The sequence below is a fragment of the Scyliorhinus torazame genome, chromosome 2 (genome assembly GCF_047496885.1).
Source record: "Scyliorhinus torazame isolate Kashiwa2021f chromosome 2, sScyTor2.1, whole genome shotgun sequence".
Lineage (NCBI taxonomy): Eukaryota > Metazoa > Chordata > Chondrichthyes > Carcharhiniformes > Scyliorhinidae > Scyliorhinus > Scyliorhinus torazame.
The window spans coordinates 257,848,591-257,875,663 of NC_092708.1; the positions used below are offsets into that span (position 1 = coordinate 257,848,591).

At 44.9% G+C, this 27,073-nt stretch overlaps 1 protein-coding gene across 2 annotated transcripts in view; it reads left to right on the forward strand.

Annotated features, from left to right (window-relative positions):
- tyro3 (TYRO3 protein tyrosine kinase) overlaps positions 1-27,073 on the forward strand; it is a 535,899-nt gene that overhangs the window by 404,493 nt on the left and 104,333 nt on the right. For both annotated transcript variants that reach the window (XM_072486187.1, XM_072486188.1), the window contains exons 5-6: positions 18,633-18,719; positions 20,150-20,265. In XM_072486187.1, coding sequence (XP_072342288.1) covers positions 18,633-18,719; positions 20,150-20,265 — 203 coding nt within the window. The remainder of the gene's footprint in view (positions 1-18,632; positions 18,720-20,149; positions 20,266-27,073) is intronic.

The following is a 27,073-nucleotide window of genomic DNA, read 5'->3' on the forward strand; positions in this document are numbered from 1 at the left end:
ATTGAACTCTCTCACTGGGAGTCTGTCACTGTATTGATACTGAACTCTCTCTGTCGGAGACTGTCTCTGTATTGATATTGAACTCTCTCACTGAGAGTCTGTCTCTGTATTGATATTGAACTCACTCACTGGGAGTCTGTCACTGTATTGATACTGAACTCTCTCACTGAGAGTCTGTCACTGTATTGATATTGAACTCTCTCACTGGGAGTCTGTCACTGTATTGATATTGAACTCTCTCACTGGGAGTCTGTCACTGTATTGATACTGAACTCTCTCACTGAGAGTCTGTCACTGTATTAATATTGAACTCTCTCACTGGGAGTCTGTCACTGTATTGATATTGAACTCTCTCACTGGGAGTCTGTCACTGTATTGATATTGAACTCTCTCACTGAGAGTCTGTCACTGTACTGATACTGAACTATCTCACTGGGAGTCTGTCACTGTATTGATATTGAACTCTGTCACTGAGAGTCTGTCACTGTATTGATATTGAACTCACTCACTGGGAGTCTGTCACTGTATTGATACTGAACTCTCTCACTGGGAGTCTGTCACTATTGATATTGAACTCTCTCACTGGGAATCTGTCACTGTATTGATACTGAACTCTCTCACTGAGAGTCTGTCTCTGTATCGATTTTGAACTCTCTCACTGGGAGTCTGTCACTGTATTGATACTGAACTCTCTCACTGGGAGTCTGTCATTGTATTGATATTGAACTCTCTCACTGGGAGTCTGTCACTGTATTGATATTGAACTCACTCACTGGGAGTCTGTCACTGTATTGATACTGAACTCTCTCACTGGGAGTCTGTCACTATTGATATTGAACTCTCTCACTGGGAATCTGTCACTGTATTGATACTGAACTCTCTCACTGAGAGTCTGTCTCTGTATCGATTTTGAACTCTCTCACTGGGAGTCTGTCACTGTATTGATACTGAACTCTCTCACTGGGAGTCTGTCACTGTATTGATACTGAACTCTCTCACTGGGAGTCTGTCACTGTATTGATATTGAACTCTCTCACTGGGAGTCTGTCACTGTATTGATACTGAACTCTCTCAGTGGGAGTCTGTCACTGTATTGATATTGAACTCTCTGACTGAGAGTCTGTCTCTGTATCGATATTGAACTCTCTCACTGGGAGTCTGTCACTGTATTGATGTTGAACTCTCTGACTGAGAGTCTGTCTCTGTATCGATATTGAACTCTCTCACTGGGAGTCTGTCACTACAATGATGCTGAACTCTCTCACTGGGAGTCTGTCTCTGTATTGATACTGAACTCTCTCACTGGGAATCTGCCACTGTATTGATATTGAACTCTCTCAGTGGGAGTCTGTCACTGTATTGATATTGAACTCTCTGACTGAGAGTCTGTCTCTGTATCGATATTGAACTCTCTCACTGGGAGTCTGTCACTACAATGATGCTGAACTCTCTCACTGGGAGTCTGTCACTGTATTGATATTGAACTCACTCACTGGGAGTCTGTCACTGTATTGATACTGAACTCTCTCACTGGGAGTCTGTCACTATTGATATTGAACTCTCTCACTGGGAATCTGTCACTGTATTGATATTGAACTCTCTCACTGGGAGTCTGTCACTGTATTGATACTGAACTCTCTCAGTGGGAGTCTGTCACTGTATTGATATTGAACTCTCTGACTGAGAGTCTGTCTCTGTATCGATATTGAACTCTCTCACTGGGAGTCTGTCACTGTATTGATGTTGAACTCTCTGACTGAGAGTCTGTCTCTGTATCGATATTGAACTCTCTCACTGGGAGTCTGTCACTACAATGATGCTGAACTCTCTCACTGGGAGTCTGTCTCTGTATTGATACTGAACTCTCTCACTGGGAATCTGCCACTGTATTGATATTGAACTCTCTCACTGGGAGAATGTCACTGTATTGATACTGAACTCTCTCACTGGGAGTCTGTCATTGTATTGATATTGAACTCTCTCACTGGGAGTCTGTCACTGTATTGATACTGAACTCTCTCACTGGGAGTCTGTCACTGTATTGATACTGAACTCCCTCACTGGGAGTCTGTCACTGTATTGATATTGAACTCTCTCACTGAGAGTCTGTCACTGTATTGATATTGAACTCTCTCACTGGGAGTCTGTCACTGTATTGATGTTGAACTCTCTGACTGAGAGTCTGTCTCTGTATCGATATTGAACTCTCTCACTGGGAGTCTGTCACTGTATTGATACTGAACTCTCTCACTGGGAGTCTGTCACTGTATTTATATTGAACTCTCTCAGTGGAAGTCTGTCACTGTATTGATACTGAACTCTCTCACTGGGAGTCTGTCACTGTATTGATACTGAACTCCCTCACTGGGAGTCTGTCACTGTATTGATATTGAACTCTCTCACTGAGAGTCTGTCACTGTATTGATATTGAACTCTCTCACTGGGAGTCTGTCACTGTATTGATGTTGAACTCTCTGACTGAGAGTCTGTCTCTGTATCGATATTGAACTCTCTCACTGGGAGTCTGTCACTGTATTGATACTGAACTCTCTCACTGGGAGTCTGTCACTGTATTGATATTGAACTCTCTCACTGGAAGTCTGTCACTGTATTGATATTGAACTCTCTCACTGGGAGTCTGTCACTACAATGATGCTGAACTCTCTCACTGGGAGTCTGTCTCTGTATTGATACTGAACTCTCTCACTGGGAATCTGCCACTGTATTGATATTGAACTCTCTCACTGGGAGAATGTCACTGTATTGATACTGAACTCTCTCACTGGGAGTCTGTCATTGTATTGATATTGAACTCTCTCACTGGGAGTCTGTCACTGTATTGATACTGAACTCTCTCACTGGGAGTCTGTCACTGTATTGATACTGAACTCCCTCACTGGGAGTCTGTCACTGTATTGATATTGAACTCTCTCACTGAGAGTCTGTCACTGTATTGATACTGAACTATCTCACTGGGAGTCTGTCACTATTGATATTGAACTCTCTCACTGGGAGTCTGTCACTGTATTGATACTGAACTCTCTCACTGGGAGTCTCTCACTGTATTGATATTGAACTCTCTCACTGGGAGTCTGTCACTGTATTGATACTGAACTCTCTCACTGGGAGTCTCTCACTGTATTGATATTGAACTCTCTCACTGGGAGTCTGTCACTGTATTGATATTGAACTCTCTCACTGGGAGTCTGTCACTGTATTGATGTTGAACTCTCTGACTGAGAGTCTGTCTCTGTATCGATATTGAACTCTCTCACTGTGAGTCTGTCACTGCAATGATACTGAACTCTCTCACTGGGAGTCTGTCTCTGTATTGATATTGAACTCTCTCAGCGGGAGTCTGTCACTGTATTCATACTGAACTCTCTCAGTGGGAGTCTGTCTCTGTATTGATACTGAACTCTCTCACTGAGAGTCTGTCACTGTATTGATACTGAACTCTCTCACTGGGAATCTGTCACTGTATTGATACTGAACTCTCTCACTGAGAGTCTGTCACTGTATTGATGTTGATCTCTCCCACTGGGAGTCTGTCTCTGTACTGATACTGAACTCTCTCACTGGGAGTCTGTCTCTGTATTGATACTGAACTCTCTCACTGGGAATCTGTCTGTATTGATACTGAACTCTCTCACTGGGAGTCTGTCACTCTATTGATACTGAACTCTCTCACTGGGAATCTGCCACTGTATTGATATTGAACTCTCTCACTGGGAGTCTGTCTCTGTATTGATATTGAACTCTCTCACTGGGAGTCTGTCACTGTATTGATACTGAACTCTCTCACTGGGAATCTGTCTGTATTGATACTGAACTCTCTCACTGGGAATCTGTCACTGTATTGATCTTGAACTCTCTCACTGGGAGTCTGTCTCTGTATTGATACTGAACTCTCTCACTGGGAGTCTGTCACTGTATTGATACTGAACTCTCTCACTGGGAATCTGTCTGTATTGATACTGAACTCTCTCACTGGGAATCTGTCACTGTATTGATCTTGAACTCTCTCACTGGGAGTCTGTCACTGTATTGATACTGAACTCTCTCACTGGGAATCTGTCTGTATTGATACTGAACTCTCTCACTGGGAATCTGTCACTGTATTGATATTGAACTCTCTCACTGGGAGTCTGTCACTGTATTGATACTGAACTCTCTCACTGGGAATCTGTCTGTATTGATACTGAACTCTCTCACTGGGAATCTGTCACTGTGTTGATCTTGAACTCTCTCACTGGGAGTTTGTCACTGTATTGATACAGAACTCTCTCACTGAGAGTCTGTCTCTGTATTGATATTGAACTCTCTCACTGGGAATCTGTCTGTATTGATACTGAACTCTCTCACTGGGAGTCTGTCTCTGTATTGATATTGAACTCTTTCACTGGGAGTCTGTCACTTTATTGATACTGAACTCTCTCACTGGGAATCTGTCTGTATTGATACTGAACTCTCTCACTGGGAATCTGTCACTGTATTGATCTTGAACTCTCTCACTGGGAGTTAGTCACTGTATTGATACAGAACTCTCTCACTGAGAGTCTGTCTCTGTATTGATATTGAACTCTCTCACTGGGAATCTGTCTGTATTGATACTGAACTCTCTCACTGGGAGTCTGTAACTGTATTGATACTGAACTCTCTCACTGAGGGTCTGTCACTGTATTGATACTGAACTCTCTCTGTCGGAGACTGTCTCTGTATTGATATTGAACTCTCTCACTGAGAGTCTGTCACTGTATTGATACTGAACTCTCTCTGTCGGAGACTGTCTCTGTATTGATATTGAACTCTCTCACTGAGAGTCTGTCTCTGTATTGATACTGAACTATCTCACTGGGAGTCTGTCACTGTATTGATACTGAACTCTCTCTGTCGGAGACTGTCTCTGTATTGATATTGAACTCTCTCACTGAGAGTCTGTCTCTGTATTGATATTGAACTCTCTCACTGGGAGTCTGTCACTGGATTGATACTGAACTGTCTCTGTCGGAGACTGTCTCTGTATTGATATTGAACTCTCTCACTGGGAGTCTGTCTCTGTATTGATATTGAACTCTCTCACTGGGAGTCTGTCTCTGTATTGATATTGAACTCTCTCACTGGGAGTCTGTCACTGTATTGATACTGAACTCTCTCTGTCGGAGACTGTCTCTGTATTGATATTGAACTCTCTCACTGAGAGTCTGTCTCTGTATTGATATTGAACTCTCTCACTGGGAGTCTGTCACTGGATTGATACTGAACTGTCTCTGTCGGAGACTGTCTCTGTATTGATATTGAACTCTCTCACTGAGAGTCTGTCTCTGTATTGATATTGAACTCACTCACTGGGAGTCTGTCACTGTATTGATACTGAACTCTCTCACTGAGAGTCTGTCACTGTATTGATATTGAACTCTCTCACTGGGAGTCTGTCACTGTATTGATATTGAACTCTCTCACTGGGAGTCTGTCACTGTATTGATATTGAACTCTCTCACTGAGAGTCTGTCACTGTATTGATACTGAACTCTCTCACTGGGAGTCTGTCTCTGTATTGATATTGAACTCTCTCAGCGGGAGTCTGTCACTGTATTCATACTGAACTCTCTCAGTGGGAGTCTGTCTCTGTATTGATACTGAACTCTCTCACTGAGAGTCTGTCACTGTATTGATACTGAACTCTCTCACTGGGAATCTGTCACTGTATTGATACTGAACTCTCTCACTGAGAGTCTGTCACTGTATTGATGTTGATCTCTCCCACTGGGAGTCTGTCTCTGTACTGATACTGAACTCTCTCACTGGGAGTCTGTCTCTGTATTGATACTGAACTCTCTCACTGGGAATCTGTCTGTATTGATACTGAACTCTCTCACTGGGAGTCTGTCACTCTATTGATACTGAACTCTCTCACTGGGAATCTGCCACTGTATTGATATTGAACTCTCTCACTGGGAGTCTGTCTCTGTATTGATATTGAACTCTCTCACTGGGAGTCTGTCACTGTATTGATACTGAACTCTCTCACTGGGAATCTGTCTGTATTGATACTGAACTCTCTCACTGGGAATCTGTCACTGTATTGATCTTGAACTCTCTCACTGGGAGTCTGTCTCTGTATTGATACTGAACTCTCTCACTGGGAGTCTGTCACTGTATTGATACTGAACTCTCTCACTGGGAATCTGTCTGTATTGATACTGAACTCTCTCACTGGGAATCTGTCACTGTATTGATCTTGAACTCTCTCACTGGGAGTCTGTCACTGTATTGATACTGAACTCTCTCACTGGGAATCTGTCTGTATTGATACTGAACTCTCTCACTGGGAATCTGTCACTGTATTGATATTGAACTCTCTCACTGGGAGTCTGTCACTGTATTGATACTGAACTCTCTCACTGGGAATCTGTCTGTATTGATACTGAACTCTCTCACTGGGAATCTGTCACTGTGTTGATCTTGAACTCTCTCACTGGGAGTTTGTCACTGTATTGATACAGAACTCTCTCACTGAGAGTCTGTCTCTGTATTGATATTGAACTCTCTCACTGGGAATCTGTCTGTATTGATACTGAACTCTCTCACTGGGAGTCTGTCTCTGTATTGATATTGAACTCTTTCACTGGGAGTCTGTCACTTTATTGATACTGAACTCTCTCACTGGGAATCTGTCTGTATTGATACTGAACTCTCTCACTGGGAATCTGTCACTGTATTGATCTTGAACTCTCTCACTGGGAGTTTGTCACTGTATTGATACAGAACTCTCTCACTGAGAGTCTGTCTCTGTATTGATATTGAACTCTCTCACTGGGAATCTGTCTGTATTGATACTGAACTCTCTCACTGGGAGTCTGTAACTGTATTGATACTGAACTCTCTCACTGAGGGTCTGTCACTGTATTGATACTGAACTCTCTCTGTCGGAGACTGTCTCTGTATTGATATTGAACTCTCTCACTGAGAGTCTGTCACTGTATTGATACTGAACTCTCTCTGTCGGAGACTGTCTCTGTATTGATATTGAACTCTCTCACTGAGAGTCTGTCTCTGTATTGATACTGAACTATCTCACTGGGAGTCTGTCACTGTATTGATACTGAACTCTCTCTGTCGGAGACTGTCTCTGTATTGATATTGAACTCTCTCACTGAGAGTCTGTCTCTGTATTGATATTGAACTCTCTCACTGGGAGTCTGTCACTGGATTGATACTGAACTGTCTCTGTCGGAGACTGTCTCTGTATTGATATTGAACTCTCTCACTGGGAGTCTGTCTCTGTATTGATATTGAACTCTCTCACTGGGAGTCTGTCTCTGTATTGATATTGAACTCTCTCACTGGGAGTCTGTCACTGTATTGATACTGAACTCTCTCTGTCGGAGACTGTCTCTGTATTGATATTGAACTCTCTCACTGAGAGTCTGTCTCTGTATTGATATTGAACTCTCTCACTGGGAGTCTGTCACTGGATTGATACTGAACTGTCTCTGTCGGAGACTGTCTCTGTATTGATATTGAACTCTCTCACTGAGAGTCTGTCTCTGTATTGATATTGAACTCACTCACTGGGAGTCTGTCACTGTATTGATACTGAACTCTCTCACTGAGAGTCTGTCACTGTATTGATATTGAACTCTCTCACTGGGAGTCTGTCACTGTATTGATATTGAACTCTCTCACTGGGAGTCTGTCACTGTATTGATATTGAACTCTCTCACTGAGAGTCTGTCACTGTATTGATACTGAACTCTCTCACTGGGAGTCTGTCACTGTATTGATACTGAACTCTCTCACTGAGAGTCTGTCACTGTATTAATATTGAACTCTCTCACTGGGAGTCTGTCACTGTATTGATATTGAACTCTCTCACTGAGAGTCTGTCACTGTACTGATACTGAACTATCTCACTGGGAGTCTGTCACTGTATTGATATTGAACTCTGTCACTGAGAGTCTGTCACTGTATTGATATTGAACTCACTCACTGGGAGTCTGTCACTGTATTGATACTGAACTCTCTCACTGGGAGTCTGTCACTATTGATATTGAACTCTCTCACTGGGAATCTGTCACTGTATTGATACTGAACTCTCTCACTGAGAGTCTGTCTCTGTATCGATTTTGAACTCTCTCACTGGGAGTCTGTCACTGTATTGATACTGAACTCTCTCACTGGGAGTCTGTCATTGTATTGATATTGAACTCTCTCACTGGGAGTCTGTCACTGTATTGATACTGAACTCTCTCACTGGGAGTCTGTCACTGTATTGATATTGAACTCTCTCACTGGGAGTCTGTCACTGTATTGATACTGAACTCTCTCAGTGGGAGTCTGTCACTGTATTGATACGGAACTCTCACTGGGAGTCTGTCTCTGTATTGATACTGAACTCTCTCACTGGGAGTCTGTCTCTGTATTGATATTGAACTCTCTCACTGGGAGTCTGTCACTGTATTGATACTGAACTCTCAGTGGGAGTCTGTCACTGTATTGATACGGAACTCTCACTGGGAGTCTGTCACTGTATTGATACTGAACTCTCTCACCGGGAGTCTGTCACTGTATTGATATTGAACTCTCTCACTGAGAGTCTGTCACTGTATTTTTACTGAACTATCTCACTGGGAGTCTGTCCCTATTGATATTGAACTCTCTCACTGGGAGTCTGTCACTGTATTGATACTGAACTCTCTCACTGGGAGTCTCTCACTGTATTGATATCGAACTCTCTCACTGGGAGTCTGTCACTGTATTGATATTGAACTCTCTCACTGGGAGTCTGTCACTGTATTGATGTTGAACTCTCTCACTGGGAGTCTGTCACTGTATTGATACTGAACTCTCTCCGTCGGAGACTGTCTCTGTATTGATATTGAACTCTCTCACTGAGAGTCTGTCTCTGTATCGATATTGAACTCTCTCACTGGGAGTCTGTCACTGTATTGATACTGAACTCTCTCACTGGGAATCTGTCACTGTATTGATACTGAACTCTCTCCGTCTCTCAAGCCGGTTCTGTTGTTATTCTACACTATTTAGAGGCCTTGGGTATTGGGTCCATATATTGCCCTGGTGGCACTGAAGAAGTCCCGGGTGTCATGCTTGTCAGTGAGGAGATGCCGCTCTTTAGCTTTCTCAGTGCACCATTGGTTCTTGATTGCCCAAATTCATCTTTGTACCTCCGCCTTGGCTAATTAATGAGCTCTCCTTTTTGCCTTGCTGATTATGTTGTCTTGCCGTTGTGCCTAGATCTTTCCTCTTCTTGTCAATGAGGTCTTGGATGGTGTGGTCGTTTGCATCCAACCAGTCTTGGTGTTTCTTGGTCTTGAAGCCAATGGTTTCTTCACAGCTGGAGATGATGGCTCTCTTCAGCTCTTTCCAGTTTTCCTCGACCCCATTAGAATGGACTCTGCAGATTTTGGACATTGTTGGAAGTTCACTAGAATGCTTGGCTCTTGAAGCTGCGCAACATTGAAATTTTCTCTGAGCTGTTTCTTCATATTCCATTGCTTCTGATGGAGTTTGATAGACATCGAGGAGTGGATGAGCCGATGGTCTGTCCAGTAGACGTCTGCACTGGTCATCGCTTTGGTGATGAGGGCATCCTTTTGGTCTTGGATCGAATGACAAAGTCGATCATGTGCCAATACTTTGATGTGGATGTCTCCAGGAAGTTTCAAATTTGTCTTTTTGGTTGAACAATGTGCTACGGATGTTCTGCACATTTGATGATCAGGAGATCCACGTTGGAGTTGTAATTCCCAACTCCTTCCTTTCCAATGGTTCCATTCCAGATTTGGGAGTCCTTTTGCACGCTGGCGTTGAAGTCTCCTAGGAGGATGATCTAATTTTCCTTAAGAATGTTGGAGAGTATGGTGCACAGGGTGGAGTAGAAACCTTCTTTGGACTCATCATTGACATCAAGGGAAGGGGTATAAGCACTCACAATCATTGCCTGCTAGTTCTTGGCAAATTGAAGACAAAGGGTCATGATGCACTTGTTGATGCTGACAGGGAGTTCCGAGAGTTGTTCGCTCCTGATGGCAAAACCAATTCCATCTGATTCTATGGCTGATCCTCTGGTTTTCCTGCCCCGAAGAAGGTGTAACCACTGTCATCTTCCCTCAGCTGCCCTTCGCCTGCTCTTTGGGCCTCTTGCAGGGCAGCAACGTCAGTATTGAAGTGGCTGAGTTCACGGGCAACAATAGCAGTTCTCAATTCCAGTTGATTGTTTTGCATATTATCCATGAGAGTATATTACTGCACATCTGAAATCAGCTTTTATACTCTGTGAATGGGATCCACGCCTGTATTTATAGATATCCAATCATAGAGACTATTAATGTATGTAATTGGTGCCAGCTCTTGTCCTCGACATAGACGAGAATCCACACAACTGGGGAGGTCGAAAATGATTTAACAATTGGCACCGTGCAAAATTCTCATGGACTAGACTCCTTGACACTACAGGCAGTGCCCAGACAGAATGACACAAGCCTGTGTAAGAATGCTGGCATTGCCCTGGATGGGGCAGGTGCTCGATCAAAAGTCTTGGCATTGCGCAGACGACATTTACCAACCTCTTTGGATACTCCAGTGCTGCTCGAGTAATGTGGCACCACTTGTATTTCACAATCTCTTCTCATTCCTGAAGCCACAGCAGGGACTCTTGTTCAAGTAATTGCTTTATTGAAAACCTATTAGATTAACATTTTCACAAGAGACCTGGAAATTGAAATTAGCAATCACCCCCCGCCCTGTCAGGTTGAAACTTGCTTTAGCTGCTTGCATGTGAACTGTTTTTTGAATAAATCTGCTGATCCACATTTTTTGGTACTCCAGCAATTTTCAGCAGCCTCTCCCCCCAGCCATCCTGCTTGCTGGCCAATATGCAGAGGTGGGAAATATTCGGATGAATTTATCTTGGAACTGTACAGAACTGCCCTACTTGCAACAACCGCATCAACCAAGGTGCCTGGAGACCTGTTCCCCCACTGAGCAAAACTTAAGACAGCATTCAATATGCACGGATGCACACCCATAGCAATTTAATTCAAACCAATGATTAATAAAAACACGGCGCAGAATGAAGTGATAGTCAGATACAGAGTGGAAACTAATCGAGGGGTTCACATATTTTACATATAAAATAGTGAATACCGGGGAGTGAATTACAGTCTGAAATCTAATTGAGGGATTCAGACGGTTTATATATAGAATAATGTATACCAGGGAATGAGTGAGAGTGAGCGGAATGGTAGCACAGTGGTTAGCACTGTTGCTTCACAGCACCTGGTCCCAGGTTCGATTCCTGCTTGGGTCACTGTCTGTGTGGAGTCTGCATGTTCTCCCCGTGTCTATGTGGGTTTCCTCCGGGTGCTCCGGTTTCCTCCCACAAGTCCCAAAAGGCGTGCTATTAGGTGAATTGGCCATTCTGAATTCTCCCTCTGTGTACCCGGACAGGCGCCGGAATGTGGCGACTTGGGCTTTTCACAGTAACGTCATTGCAGTGTTAATGTAAGCCTACTTGTGACAATAATAAAAGATTATTATTATTGCAGGCTGGAATCTAATCGAGGAGTTCAGATGGTTTATATGTAGAACAATGGATACCCGGGATTGAGTTACAGACTGGAATCTAATCGAGGGGTTCAGGTGGTTTATATATAGAATAATGGATATCCGGGAGTGAGTTACAGACTGGAATCTAATCGAGGTGTTTAGATGGTTTATATATAGAATAATGGATACCCGGGAGTGAGTTACAGACTGGAATCTAATCGAGCGGTTCAGATGGTGTATATATAGAATAATGGACACCCGAGAGTGAGTTACAGGCTGGAATCTAATCGAGGGGTTCAGATGGTTTATATATAGAATAATGGACACCCGGGAGTGAGATACAGACTGGAATCTAATCGAGGGGTTCAGATGGTTTATATATAGAATAATGGATACTGGGAGTGAGTTACAGACTGGAATCTAATCGAGGGGTTCAGATGGTTTATATATAGAATAATGGACACCCGGGAGTGAGTTACAGACTGGAATCTAATCGAGGGGTTCAGATGGTTTATAGAAATAGAATAATGGATACCCAGGAGTGAGTTACAGACTGGAATCTAATCGAGGGGTTCAGATGGTTTATATATAGAATAATGAATACCCAGGAGTGAGTTACAGACTGGAATCTAATCGAGGGGTTCAGATGGTTTATAGAAATAGAATAATGGATACCCAGGAGTGAGTTACAGACTGGAATCTAATCGAGGGGTTCAGATGGTTTATAGAAATAGAATAATGGATACCCAGGAGTGAGTTACAGACTGGAATCTAATCGAGGGGTTCAGATGGTTTATATATAGAATAATGAATACCCGGGAGTGAGTTACAGACTGGAATCTAATCGAGGGGTTCAGATGGTTTATAGAAATAGAATAATGGATACCCAGGAGTGAGTTACAGACTGGAATCTAATCGAGGGGTTCAGATGGTTTATAGAAATCGAATAATGGATACTGGGAGTGAGTTACAGACTGGAATCTAATCGAGGGGTTCAGATGGTTTATATATAGAATAATGGACACCTGGGAGTGAGTTACAGACTGGAATCTAATCGAGGGGTTCAGATGGTTTATAGAAATAGAATAATGGATACCCAGGAGTGAGTTACAGACTGGAATCGAATCGAGGAGTTCAGATGGTTTATATATAGAATAATGAATACCCGGGAGTGAGTTACAGACTGGAATCTAATCGAGGGGTTCAGATGGTTTATAGAAATAGAATAATGGATACCCAGGAGTGAGTTACAGACTGGAATCTAATCGAGGGGTTCAGATGGTTTATAGAAATAGAATAATGGATACCCAGGAGTGAGTTACAGACTGGAATCTAATCGAGGGGTTCAGATGGTTTATAGAAATAGAATAATGGATACCCAGGAGTGAGTTACAGACTGGAATCTAATCGAGGGGTTCAGATGGTTTATAGAAATCGAATAATGGATACTGGGAGTGAGTTACAGACTGGAATCTAATCGAGGGGTTCAGATGGTTTATATATAGAATAATGGACACCCGGGAGTGAGTTACAGACTGGAATCTAATCGAGGGGTTCAGATGGTTTATATATAGAATAATGGACACCCGGGAGTGAGATACAGACTGGAATCTAATCGAGGGGTTCAGATGGTTTATATATAGAATAATGGATACTGGGAGTGAGTTACAGACTGGAATCTAATCGAGGGGTTCAGATGGTTTATATATAGAATAATGGACACCCGGGAGTGAGTTACAGACTGGAATCTAATCGAGGGGTTCAGATGGTTTATAGAAATAGAATAATGGATACCCAGGAGTGAGTTACAGACTGGAATCTAATCGAGGGGTTCAGATGGTTTATATATAGAATAATGAATACCCAGGAGTGAGTTACAGACTGGAATCTAATCGAGGGGTTCAGATGGTTTATAGAAATAGAATAATGGATACCCAGGAGTGAGTTACAGACTGGAATCTAATCGAGGGGTTCAGATGGTTTATAGAAATAGAATAATGGATACCCAGGAGTGAGTTACAGACTGGAATCTAATCGAGGGGTTCAGATGGTTTATATATAGAATAATGAATACCCGGGAGTGAGTTACAGACTGGAATCTAATCGAGGGGTTCAGATGGTTTATAGAAATAGAATAATGGATACCCAGGAGTGAGTTACAGACTGGAATCTAATCGAGGGGTTCAGATGGTTTATAGAAATCGAATAATGGATACTGGGAGTGAGTTACAGACTGGAATCTAATCGAGGGGTTCAGATGGTTTATATATAGAATAATGGACACCTGGGAGTGAGTTACAGACTGGAATCTAATCGAGGGGTTCAGATGGTTTATAGAAATAGAATAATGGATACCCAGGAGTGAGTTACAGACTGGAATCGAATCGAGGAGTTCAGATGGTTTATATATAGAATAATGAATACCCGGGAGTGAGTTACAGACTGGAATCTAATCGAGGGGTTCAGATGGTTTATAGAAATAGAATAATGGATACCCAGGAGTGAGTTACAGACTGGAATCTAATCGAGGGGTTCAGATGGTTTATAGAAATAGAATAATGGATACCCAGGAGTGAGTTACAGACTGGAATCTAATCGAGGGGTTCAGATGGTTTATAGAAATAGAATAATGGATACCCAGGAGTGAGTTACAGACTGGAATCTAATCGAGGGGTTCAGATGGTTTATAGAAATCGAATAATGGATACTGGGAGTGAGTTACAGACTGGAATCTAATCGAGGGGTTCAGATGGTTTATATATAGAATAATGGACACCCGGGAGTGAGTTACAGACTGGAATCTAATCGAGGGGTTCAGATGGTTTATAGAAATAGAATAATGGATACCCAGGAGTGAGTTACAGACTGGAATCTAATCGAGGGGTTCAGATGGTTTATATATAGAATAATGAATACCCGGGAGTGAGTTACAGACTGGAATCTAATCGAGGGGTTCAGATGGTTTATAGAAATAGAATAATGGATACCCAGGAGTGAGTTACAGGCGAGTATGTAATCAAGGGGATGGGATATTTTCTGTATCGAAGAATTCGTAATTGGAAGTGAGGCCATGTACAAGCCATAAGACAAAAGAAGAAGCATTTGAACTTGCAAGTGCAAAAAGAACTGAACAGTGACATCAAGAAAATAAATGTCAGGATTTTGGTCGTTTAGCAGGGAGTGAGTTGCAGGCCAGAATCTAATTGAGAGTTTCAGATGGTATATATATAGAATAATCATTGCCTCCCCAGCTCCATTACTCTATTTGAAACTTACCATGTTAATTGTGCCACTGGTGCAGTCCCTGTAATAACTGTTGTAAGACGTAGTGTGTGGTTCACTAGGTCTCATGAGTCTTGTATAGTTTAACAATATGGGCACGATTTTCTGGAAAGACTTCTAAGTGTGGTAGCGAGCGGGAAATGCCGCAAACTTCCCAGCCCTCGGCTCAGCGAGGCCAGCAATGCTATTCAACGTTAATTAGTCCACTTATCGATCCCCCCCCGGGCTTGTCGCTGCAAATGAAGGCTTTTCTTTGCCGGCACCGCACTCGCCAGCCACCCCACTAACAAGCTTGAGCAGCACATAAGCTGCACTTGCTCAGCCAACCCCAGCCAGCTCGCAACAGTGTCGGCCAGGAGACCAGCCCCAAGGTTCGGGGATGCAGACCTGGGGAGGCTGCTGGACTCAGTGGAGGCCAGGAGGGATGTTCTGTTCCCCCGATGTGATGTTCTCTGCAAGCTGGGATGGCGAGGTCTTTGTAGTTGAAGTGCTCAAGAAAATAATAATAGCAATAACCTTTTATTGTCACAAGTAGGCACTGTGAAAATCCCCTTGTTGCCACATTCCAGCACCTGTTTGGGTAATGAGCCGGTACGGGAATTGAACCCGCGCTGCTGGCCTGCAACGCCAGCTCAACGGCTTTGTAAATTAACAAAACTGTTTATTAATTAAGTAAATCACTAAAGGGTTTCTGGGATGTAAGATTGCAGTTGGATATTACGGCTAAATACAAATAACTATGGTTAACTCTTATTAACCACTGTCAACTCAGGAGCTGTTCAATCACCCCTGCTTTCAAGCTCCTGAGGTGTGCCTTTTAAACAGCCTATTCAGTCCCCGGACGTTCCACGTTACCAACCTTACTGGAGGCTCGCGCCTCCGATCCCCTCTACCGTCTGTCATCTTCCCCACTTAACTCCCACACCTTTAATTCCACCCTGTACCTAGCCCATCCCAGATGGCCCATGACCATGTCATCTCTCACCCCCTGCCACATCGCAGCAACCTCCCCCACCTTTCCCCCCTCCCCCCCCCCCAGCTCCACCTTCCCCCCTCCCAGTCCTCTCGACCTTCTCCACCACCACCTCACTTCCGTTCACCAGCATAACCTGCTAGCGCAACAGCCCCTGCCCAAAGACACTTACCAATGACCTCCAATTCACCCCCAACCCCGCTCCTCAGCTCAAGGAGGAAGGCTCCCTGTTGACCTTACCCTCCCCTACCCAAACAAAGACTTCCCCTGAACTCCAGGCAGCCTTCTCCAAAAGCAAACAAACACATGTTAAACATAAACAGGAGGGGGGGACAGCAACATCCATCCCCACATATACTTTCCACCCCTTACAATCCCAAACCTCTACTCCAAAAAAAGGATGAACATTCCTCAATCCCTACTGCCACTTCAAACATGCTCCCAACCATTACATAGTGCCAGCACCCTGGTTCCCAAGCATTGTCCTCTCAGTTCTCCCCCAGTTAAGCTCCTTAATAAATTCTTCGGCCGCTTCGGGGCTCTCACAGTGATACTCCCGGCCTTCGAACGTCACCCATAATTTTGCTGGGTAGAGCACCCCAAACCTGATCTGCCATGGTACAGCACCGCCTTGGCCTTGTTGAAGCTTGCCCATCGCTTTGCCAACTCGGCTCCAATGTCCTGATAAATTCGGACCCTGTTCCCCTTCCAGTCGCAGGTAATCTTCTCCCTGGCCCACTGTAGAATCTTTTCTTTCTCTTCAAATTTGTGGAGTCTAACGATCACCGCCCGCGGCGGCTCCCCAACTCTAGGCTTCTGCCTCAGGGACCTATGCGCTCGGTCCACTTCAGGCACCTTATCTAGCACCCCTTTGGACACCAGCTCCGCCAGCATCTTCGAGACGTACCTCGTGGCACTCACACCTTCCACTCCTTCAGGCAGGCCCACTATTCGCAGCTTCTGCCTTCTCGAGGCATTCTCCTGCTCCTCCACCTTTGCCCTCAATGTTTTACACAGGCCCCCTAGGAGCGCCACGCCCACCTCCAGAGCCACCACACGATCGCTGTGGTCCGAGATCACTCCTTCAATTTCCCGAATCTGTGACCCTGCACCTCCAAACACCTCTCCACCCGTTCCAGAGAACTCTTCAGGGTACCGCCGCTTCTTCAATGGCCTTTGCATGATCTTCCCGCATTTGTTTCCTCTGCTACTGGAATTCAGCTTTAATAAAGGCCATCAAGTCAAGTTGAAGCCTTCCAGCTTGCACCAGCCCTTCCCCGCCTGCATGCTTAAAGTGGCTTTTGCTGTTGCTGCAACACAAGCTTTTTCCAACTTTCCAGCCAAATCTCTCACTGCTTTCTGCCGGGTCTGGTACCCAGCAGACATATAACTCCTGGGAAAGTACCCCTCCAACATTCACCTACATCTTTTCAGCAAAATTCCACCCAGTATTAGGTAAAAATAGCTTTTTTCTGTGACTTTGAGCAGGAGCTGCCCTGTGTGTGACCACTCACTCCATGGTCACACCTGGAAGTCCGCCTAACTTCAGAAAGTGGGGGTGGTCATGGGCAGCGAACTGAGTTCCTGGAATTCCGAGTTGAAAATTTTCTCCTCTTGAACTCCAGGACAGCAGCTCATTCAGGAACACATTCCAGAAACACTCCCTCAAGTAAACTTATCTGAGACGCTCCCACAAAGGTTGTGGATGCTGAGACTCAATTGGAGCTTTCAAGACCGAGATTGGTCGATTTTTGTGTGATAAACATATGGAACAGAGGGTTTAAATGGAGTTGAGGTCAGATAAGTGTCATGTGAGGGTCCCTTTAAGAAAAGTGTGTTTATCAAATGGCTGCAGTGATGCCATTGTGTGTGGAGCTGGGCTGTGATTCTGTCTTTTACTTTTGTTTTGAGCTGGAAGCTGCTTTGTGGCTCTGAGGTTTTTTGGTTTTGTTTTCAGTTGGGAGCTGCATTCAAACAAAGAAGGTGTATTTTGGTCTCTCTCTCTGCATGCTAAAGAATGTCTCCAGACCACTTGATAACTTCAAAGTAATACCTGTTTTCTGTAAGGAATTCAAACCTACTGTTTTGTAGAAAAAGGGTGTTTGACTTATGGATATTGTTAGGAAAATTATTAAGGGTTACCTATGGAGTACTGTATCTTTGAGGGGGTATTTGTGTTGGTAGTTGATAAATGTTTACTGTGTGTTTATAAAATGTTAACTGGATTCATAGAATAAACATTGTTTTGCTTAAAAATATTTTAAATCTCTGTTGCATAACACCTGGAAAGTGGGCCCTTGTGCTCCTCATAACCAAAAGCTATTAAAAGGTGTAAGTCAGGTGAACTCAATGATATAAAAGCAAATTACTGCGGATGCTGGAATCTGAAACGAATGAGAAAATGCTGGAAAATCTCAGCAGGTCTGGCAGCTTCTGTAGGGAGTGAAAGGAGCTAACGTTTCGAGTCCGATGACTCTTTGCCAAAGCTCCATAATATACTTTGGTGTTCTCTAAACCCTGGCCCATAACATAAGCCATAATCTAATGAAGTGGCAGAGCAGACTCCAGGGGTTGAATGGCATCCTTCAGTTCCTCTGGAGCCAACTGCATTGTCCTATTTCAGCCTTAGCTGAAAGCAGCTAATTCTGAGGCCTTAACGATTCACTATGATGTCTCATTCTTCCACCCATACTAGACCAACCTGCATGAACTCCTTCTCTTTGACTTTTCAGCCGGGATGGGGAGCTGATTGCTTTAAATCTGTAGAGTGTAACAAACACCTTCTCTCTGCCATCCATGTCCTCAGGAATTAAAAGACTGACCACCTTCACTTGTGAAGCACACAACCCAAAGGGAGTAACTGTTTCCAGGACAGCGAGTGTTAATGTCAAAGGTAAGTTCACAACTTCAGTTCCTCCAATTCTCTTCTGTCTGTTGTTGGAACCTTTCTGCATGCTCTGTTACTTATTTATTCGATGATTCCAATATCACCCGGGGCAACCGCCCACTTTGCAACCTCCGTAGGATTGAGCTCATCATCAAAGATGCTCGTGCTTTTTTTCATCCTTTTTCGCTTTCTGTTTCTCCTTGCCTACACACTTTCCCCATCCACTTCTCTCCTTTTTTGATCTTTCCTCTTTACCATTCACCCCTTTTCTCTTCCATTCTTTCCTTTGCTTCCTTCCCCTCCTTCCTCTCATGGACCGTTCTATTAACTATTTCCTTCACCCTTTGCTTCCTTTCCCATTTCCTTCCTTCGCATCTTTACTCCTCCTCATTCCTTTCTTCCCTCATTCTGCATTGCTTCTCTCTCATTTCCTCCCCTCCTTCCTTCGCCCCCTTCTCTTCTTCATTTCTCTTTCATTGTCTTCTCACTTGCTCCTCATCCCTCTCCATTCGCCTTTCCTATCTTTCTTTTCCTTCTTTCCTTCTCCTCTTTCTTTCCTTCCTCTCATTTTCTGTAGTCCCCCCCTTCCTTTTTTCTCCTTTTTTCCTTCATCCATTCTGTGATGATATGCATAAAGCAATTCTGTATATAATATTGTACATGACCTCCGACCAGCAGGTGGCAGTGTAAATCTACCATGCGGCTCTGTGCTTGGGGGAGTTGGGAGTAAGTCGTGTTGATGGATATTTTACAATAGCTGTGTAATAGTTAGTTAGTGTTAGTAGTTTGTTATTTATTTATTCCAGTTATCTTTACCACACAGTTGTTTCATAATAAATTCTTTAAACTAGATGTTCTGTAGTGTATCATTCATATCAGCCGGTCTACAGAACCTGACACCTTCCCCTTCTTCATTGCCTTCCCTCCCTTGCTCCTCGTTCTCCTCTCTCTTCCCCATTTAAGGGAAATAAATTTGCGCTGCTGTTTTGTAATTTATGGTAACGTAGTAACATGGTCTTAATTGGCTGCCAGCAATGAATCTCCCTCGTCAAAGGAGAATTCTCCTGGTTGGGGAAGATTGTCTCTTTAAAAGCACCGAGTTCCTTACCTCATGCTTTTACATGCTGACTGTGGGTTCTTGGAACAGTTATGCTGGAGGGCGAGTTGCCACATGATTAAAAACACATGCTCTGGTGACTCACTTATTTTCTTGCTTTCAAACTGATAGTCAGCTGTAGCCTGGATGTAGAATATTGAACAGAACCTCTGTTCTCGAGACACTGTGACTGGGCTAAGTGATGCCCACAGGATGTATTTACAATGGAATGAAGGGAATTGCATTGTCAGCTCAAGCTGCAACTCTGCACTGGGGAGGCGATGAGTTCTTTGTCTGTGGCTTCCCGGTGCACCAGCTGTTGAGTAATTTTCTTCTTTAGTTTTACCAGCCAGGCCCACCAAGCTGAGAATCAACAGCCGGACTCCCAACAGTGTCAGCATCAGTTGGACTGCCGCCTCTGATGGCTTCTCGAAGCTTCAGGCCTGTACTGCTCAGGTAAGTGGAGCTGTGATCAGATTGAGCAGATTCTCTTTGTATGTATTGGGTGAGATTTTAACTCATTCAGACCTCACCCACCAGAGTGCAGGGGGCGGGATTCTCTGGCCACTGGCGACTGGAAATTCCCGCCTGAGGTCAATGGACCGTCACATGGAACCCGTGGCGTTCTTGTGGTGGGCGGGGTGGAAGAATCCAGACCCATTGTGGCAAAATCCAGGCCAATTCCTTCTTTAAAATCGTTTGTACATAGAATGTAAAGATCAGAAACAGACCATTCAGCCCAGCTGTTTTGTGCTCCACATGTGGTACTTGCCACCTAACTTGATCTTAACTAATCTACATATACTTCTATTCCTTTCTCCCTTGTGTCTTTATTCAACTTCACCCAAAATACATCTATGCTATTCACCTATTCTGCCCCGAGGTCCTAAATCCCTAGGAAGGCCCAACCCTGGGCATTTAAATTGGTTCAACCTTCCCCATTGAAGCAATGGGGTTGGACCCATGTTGGGAACATTAAATTCTGCTTGTTGTCTTTCTGAACAGTCTCTCTCCCTGGTACCATCACATCATTGCTTAACACTTACGTACCGGCCATATCAGCAACACCAGTCTAAGGTGTGTGCAAATGAATAAGAGTTCCGCTCCTTGCGAAGATGTCTACATTTACATTTTAGAATCTTGTGATACCCTGATCAAAAACAGGACTGCCAGTTAAAACTGTGGGGTGGCAGTGTTAAAACTGAGGGGTGGTAAGTGTCCCAGTCAGGAAAGAAAGAAGTTGCATTTCGCAAATGCACCTTTCACTCACAACCACAGGGTGTTCCAAAGTGCATTGCAAACATTTAAGCACTTTTAAAATGTCGTCACGTTGGGAACACAGCAAGATTCCACAAACAGCAATGCGATGAACAGCTTTAGTGACGATGGCTGAAGGATAAATATTGGCCAGCAAACCAGGGAGAACTTCCCCATTCATCTATGAAATCCTGCTGAGGGATCTTGGGCGAAATTCTCCCCCAACGGCGCAATGTCCGCCGACTGGCGCCAAAAACGGCGCCAATCAGACGGGCATCGCGCCGGCCCAAAGGTGCGGAATGCTCCGCATCTTTGGGGGCCGAGCCCCAACATTGAGGGGCTAGGCCGACGCCGGAGGGATTTCCGCCCCGCCAGCTGGCGGAAATGGCGTTTGGTGCCCCGCCAGCTGGCGCGGAAATGCGGCGCATGCGCGGGAGCGTCAGCGGCCGCCGACAGTTTCCCGCGCATGCGCAGTGGGGAGAGTCTCTTCCGCCTCCGCCATGGTGGAGGCCGTGGCGGAGGCGGAAGGGAAAGAGTGCCCCCACGGCACAGGCCCGCCCGCAGATCGGTGGAACCGATCGCGGGCCAGGCCACCGTGGGGGCACCCCCCGGGGTCAGATCGCCCCGCGCCCCCCCCCAGGACCCCGGAGCCCGCCCACGCCACCTGGTCCCGCCGGTAAATACCAACTTGTCATTTACGCCGGCGGGACAGGCAATTTCTGGGCGGGACTTCGGCCCATCCGGGCCGGAGAATTGAGCGGGGGTATCCCGCCAACAGGCGCGGCCCGATTCCCGCCCAATCTCCGGTACCGGAGACTTCGGCGGGGGCGGGGCGGGATTCACGGTGGCCAACGGCCATTCTCCGACCCGGCGGGGGGTCGGAGAATGACGCCCCTTATTACATCCAGTTGAGAGAATAGACAGGGCCTCAGTTTAACATCTCATCTGGAAGACACCGCTCCCTCAACACTGCACTGGAGTGTCAACCTAGGTGTTGTTCTCAGGTTTATCAATGAGACGCGCTATCCTCAATTTACCGGCACAAGTATATACATTGGCTATCATTGCTTCATAACACGTTGTATTCATGGTGGTTTTTGCAGCCTCGAGTGTACTGGTATGTGTAACTCATAAAAGTAGGGCTCTGAGCTAACTTGAAGTCACTGTGTACATGAACTTTGTTCAAGTCCCAATTTTTATGATTTCCATTGAACCAGTTCTTGGGGTTAAATTTTGAACAGCACAGTTTTGTTTTCTCGAGGCTTCTCAGATTGTAGTGGAATGGCTTGAGCTGTGGATGTTTGATCTGATTCCAAATTAGTGCCTCTCTATTTAAACTCTTGGTTCATAGAGTTGCTAGGTTGCAATTAGTAAAGGTCCGTAGTCACAGACAGAAGGCTTCTGTATTGAACAAGGTTACGGCTCAGGGGAGGAACCTTATTGTATAAAGAGTTGCGGATGGATACACGGGCAAAGTCCCATCAACTGCCGCAAATAGTTCTCATTCTCCCAAAGGTCCCATCTTTCTCCAAATCAAAATAGGATCAAGGCTATAGTTCTCAGTTGTTGAAAAGTCCGCATAAATTTGAATAATTTATCACTCTACATCGTAAGATAGAGAGATTAGTTGGAAAATAGAATCTTCTTTTCGAGCCTGACCTAGATTTTTTAGGCGTAGGTCCAACTGGAAGTTGGAGCTCCATCGAGCTCCATCCATGTGATAGGCTGATCAGAAAAGATCTGCACTTTATTTAATTTGCAATTCTCACTTATGCACCAGGTACAAATTACTGGTAAACATACTCCCAGGTGCCTGTTTTAGAGTCTAGAAACTTCCATATGCTCTCCTCAAAACTGGGGTCTCGCTCCCTCAACTTTGGAATAATGGTGTGACCTCAATTCCTTCACAGAAAAATGCTTTGCCAAAATTAGTAGTTCCCACCCCCTTGGCGTGACCCCATGCCACGCCAGGCCACGTAAGCAAGTTATTGGCAGGGCTTCTCTGTTGCCTGCCATCAAGAAGCACGAGAGATACCAGTGCACCTTTTCTATTTTTCATGTTCCCTCGCTCACTCTCCCGCTTTCTTTTTTATTCTCTCACTCTCTTACTTTCCCTTGCTCTCTCTCTCACACACCCTCACTCATTCCCTCACTATCTCAGTTTCTGTTACTCACCCAATATTCCATTTTTCTTTTCTTCCTGCCAAAGTGGACAACCACGCATTTTACCGCATTGTACTACATCTGCCAAATGTTTTGCTCACGCCGACATAACTTTGTAGCATCAGAAAATTTGGCGACAATACACTCGGTCTCACACGCCCTCAATCTCGCACGCCCTCAATCTCGCACGCACCCTCTCACTCTCACATTCACTCGTACATTCTCTATCACATACCCTCATAACACTCTCACTCAATCTCCTGGACTCTGCCTGGTATCTTCCATACAGTAGGCAGCTCGCCCTGGATGAAACAATGAATGTCAAAGAAGCATGTGTGCAAACAGATGTCAGCTACATCAATGCTCGGCATTAAACTCCACCACACTCTCTTTTAATGTATATTAGAGACATAAAAACCTTTCAGTATGGGGAGTGTGGACGAGAGCACCCTGTTAAATCAATCCCTTCCCCTCAGCATCTACCCTGTCAAACCCCCACAGAATGTTATATTTTTGAATTAGGGTCCCTCTCATTATTCTAAACTCCAATGAGTATTGGTCCAACATGTTCAAACTTTCCTCATAAAACAAATCCTCTCATCACAGGAAGAAACCTAGTGAAGCTTCTTGGAGCTGCTTCCACTGCAAATATATCCCTCCTCAAGTAAAAAGACCATAACTGTGCCCAGTCTTCCAGCTGCTGTCTCAACAATGCCCTTACAACCTAACCCCACTTTTATCCTCCATCCACCTTACAATAAACTGCAGCATTTCATTTGTTCGCCTAATTACTTGCTGTGCCTGCATGCTAACTCCTTGTGATTCCGTATGAGGGCACCCAAATCCTTCTGCACTGCAGCATCTCTCTCCATTAAATAATGGGCATGATTTAAAACCCAAAAGAGAGGCATCGCGAACGACCCCACTATCAAATGGGACTCTTGTTATTTTTGGCCTCAGGGCATGCACTTACCTCACTTCCTGCACTGAGCTCAGCTATTAAACTGAGCTCAGCTCGTCAGTGCAGGAAGAGGTCGGGGGCCAATTTTAAATGCAGCCCCAATCTCTCGATCCCCTTTGAGCACCACATCACGGCCTTTGGACCCCCTCATTGCCCCAACTTACCTCTTAGAGGGTCCTCTAGCTCACCCCCCCTAACCCCACCTCTGGGCCCTACCCCTGGCATGAGCACCCGGACACCTGAAACTTTGGCACTGCCAGCATGGCATTGCCAGGGTGCTAGTGGCTAGTGCCTGGCTGGCAGTGCAAAGGTGTCCAGGTGGCAGTGGGAGTGCCAGGGTAACACCCTTCCCAGAGCCTGGCCACCCGGGGTCATCTGATGGCCTGGGAAAACCCCCTTGTTACATTTGTGTGACCAGTGATAAATGGCACCATGACGTGGTCTCCCAGGTGTAGGCATTCGTTCCCAGGCCTCTGGAGAATCGGGTGACAACATATATAAATGAGCCTAATGGCTGACTTAAATATGTCAATCTGGATCTCACCCAGTGAGGGAGAGATCCAGATCATGACTTCACGTTAGATCTTGCGAGGTGTTCCGAATCTCGCAAGTCTTGCGAGAGGCTTCTCGAGAGATTTAATGGCCTTGTATCTTTGAGTTGGGTGTGACGAGGCCGCTCGATTGTGCCCAATATTCCATTTTTCTTTTCTTCCAGCCAAAGTGGACAACCACGCATTTTACCGCATTGTACTACATCTGCCAAATGGTTTGCTCACGCCGACATAACTTTGTAGCATCAGAAAATTTGGCGACAATACACTCGGTCCCTTCATCCAAATCAGTAATATAGTTTGCAAATAATTGCGGTTCTAGCGACTGTGAGATGTGGCATTCCATTTGTTACAGCTTGCCAACCTGAACATTACCCTTAACGTTTCCTGTCAGTTAGCCATTTCTCTGTTCATGCTCACATTTTACTCCCAACACCATAAGTACTTATCTTGTGTAATAATCTTTTATGTGGCACCTTATCAAAATGCCTTTGGAAATCCAAATACACTGCATCAACTCGTTCCCCTTTATTCTCTCTCCTCGCTACATCTTTGAAGAATATGAATACATTTCTCAAGCCACCCTTTCCTTCTCATAAAAACATGTTGACTCTGCTTTATTCGCCAAGATTTCCTAAACGTCCCGCCATTATTTCCATAATAATGGATGACAGCAAGTTCCCAATGACAGATGGTAGACTCACTGGCCTATAGTTTTCTACTTCTGTCTTCCTCCTTTCTTGAACAGGGATGTTAAATTTGTGGTTTTCCACTCTGCTGCATCCTCTCCAGAATCCGGGGTTGAATTTTTAGGAGGCGCTCTCCATCCTGAGAGTCAGCATGTGATGCACTCCCGGAAGCCAACTGCCATTTCACGCTCAATTGAGCGTTGATTGGCAGTGGGCAAGACTCTCGAGGAAGGCGGCCGTGCCTTGGAAAGCTGTCAGCCAATCGGATTGACAGACAGCTTTCCCACCCTTGCAGGCACAGCGCTGCAGTGGCCGGAAGAGGTACTTCAGCCCTCTGCCTGTACCTGTTCCCAAGGTAAGTCCCAGGGTCGGGGGGGGGGGGGGGGGGGGGGGGAATGCCTTGCGATGGGTAGGCCAGGAGTTGGAGGGAGGGCCGGAGCTCCCAGGTCCTGGAAAGGAGGGTGCTCCAAATCTGAAAGGGCATTTCTATGTCTTTTCTCTCCGTTTGATTGTTTATTCTCTTCCCACACCTACTGGTGCACAAGGCAGACTTTCATCTGTACCCATAGTGAGGTTTTTCCTAGAACAGGCCGCTAGCCTGTCACCAGAGGCTTATAGCTTTAGGGGCGCAACTCTGCATCAAGTGTGGCTGACCAGAAGTCTCTCCAATTTCTTACCTCCTACCAGTGTTGTGTTGCTCCTCAACTTGTTTGGCTGTGTTATGGACGCACATTCTCTGACCATCAAGTCGTGGGGTGGGACTGGAAGCCAGAGTTTCTGGCTCAGAGGCAGCGACCCTACCCCCTGCACCACAAGACCCCCTTCTCAGTTTGATAACTGCCATTAATTTCCTTAATTAGCCACATAGGTTTCATCCTTCTTGTGGAGCCTTTCTTTCCTCAGCCAACACTGCTGTTATTTTTGTGACCCCTATATTCGCTCACTGCCAAAACTGATCAACTTATTTCTGAATTAATGCAGCTTTGATGGTCTCCTTCGGAAAGTGCTGGTCAGGAATGGAGTTGGAGGCAGTAGTGTTATATGTGCCCAGCCAGCGCTGCATAATTATGCCTCGAATTGAATGGATCCTTTGTTGGTGGGATCAGGGAAATATTATCTGTGGAAAGCGACAGTCCAGGGTGGATGAGGCTCGGTTTCTGTCATTAACTTTCTGATTTTCTTCTTTAGTTAAAGCATTAAAAAGACTATTCACTCCTGTGTCATTTTAATTAGTGTACAGTTAACTTCCTCAGGAGTCGACATTTGGGAACCAGTTCAATGAGGCCAAAGTGAATGTAACCATCTGATGTTTCGAGGCAGTTGGTGACGTTTGTTAATACGCTGGCGGAGCACAATACACACTGAGTCAAAGATAACACTTATTCCATCTGGTACTGCATGGCTTGTGCGTTTATTTGCTTCAGTTCCTGTGCATGTGTGAGTTCAGGATGTTGTGTACCTTTCAACAATAGCAACAACGGCTTGCATGTAGATAGCTCCTTTAACTTAGTGAAGTGGTGCAAGGTGTTTTGCATCAGCTTTAAGCAGAAGAGATTGCATTGAGAGACTGAGTGGAGTGTGAGACAGTGTTGGTGATAGAGGGACTGGTACTGGAGTGTGGGACAGTGTTGGTGATAGAGAGA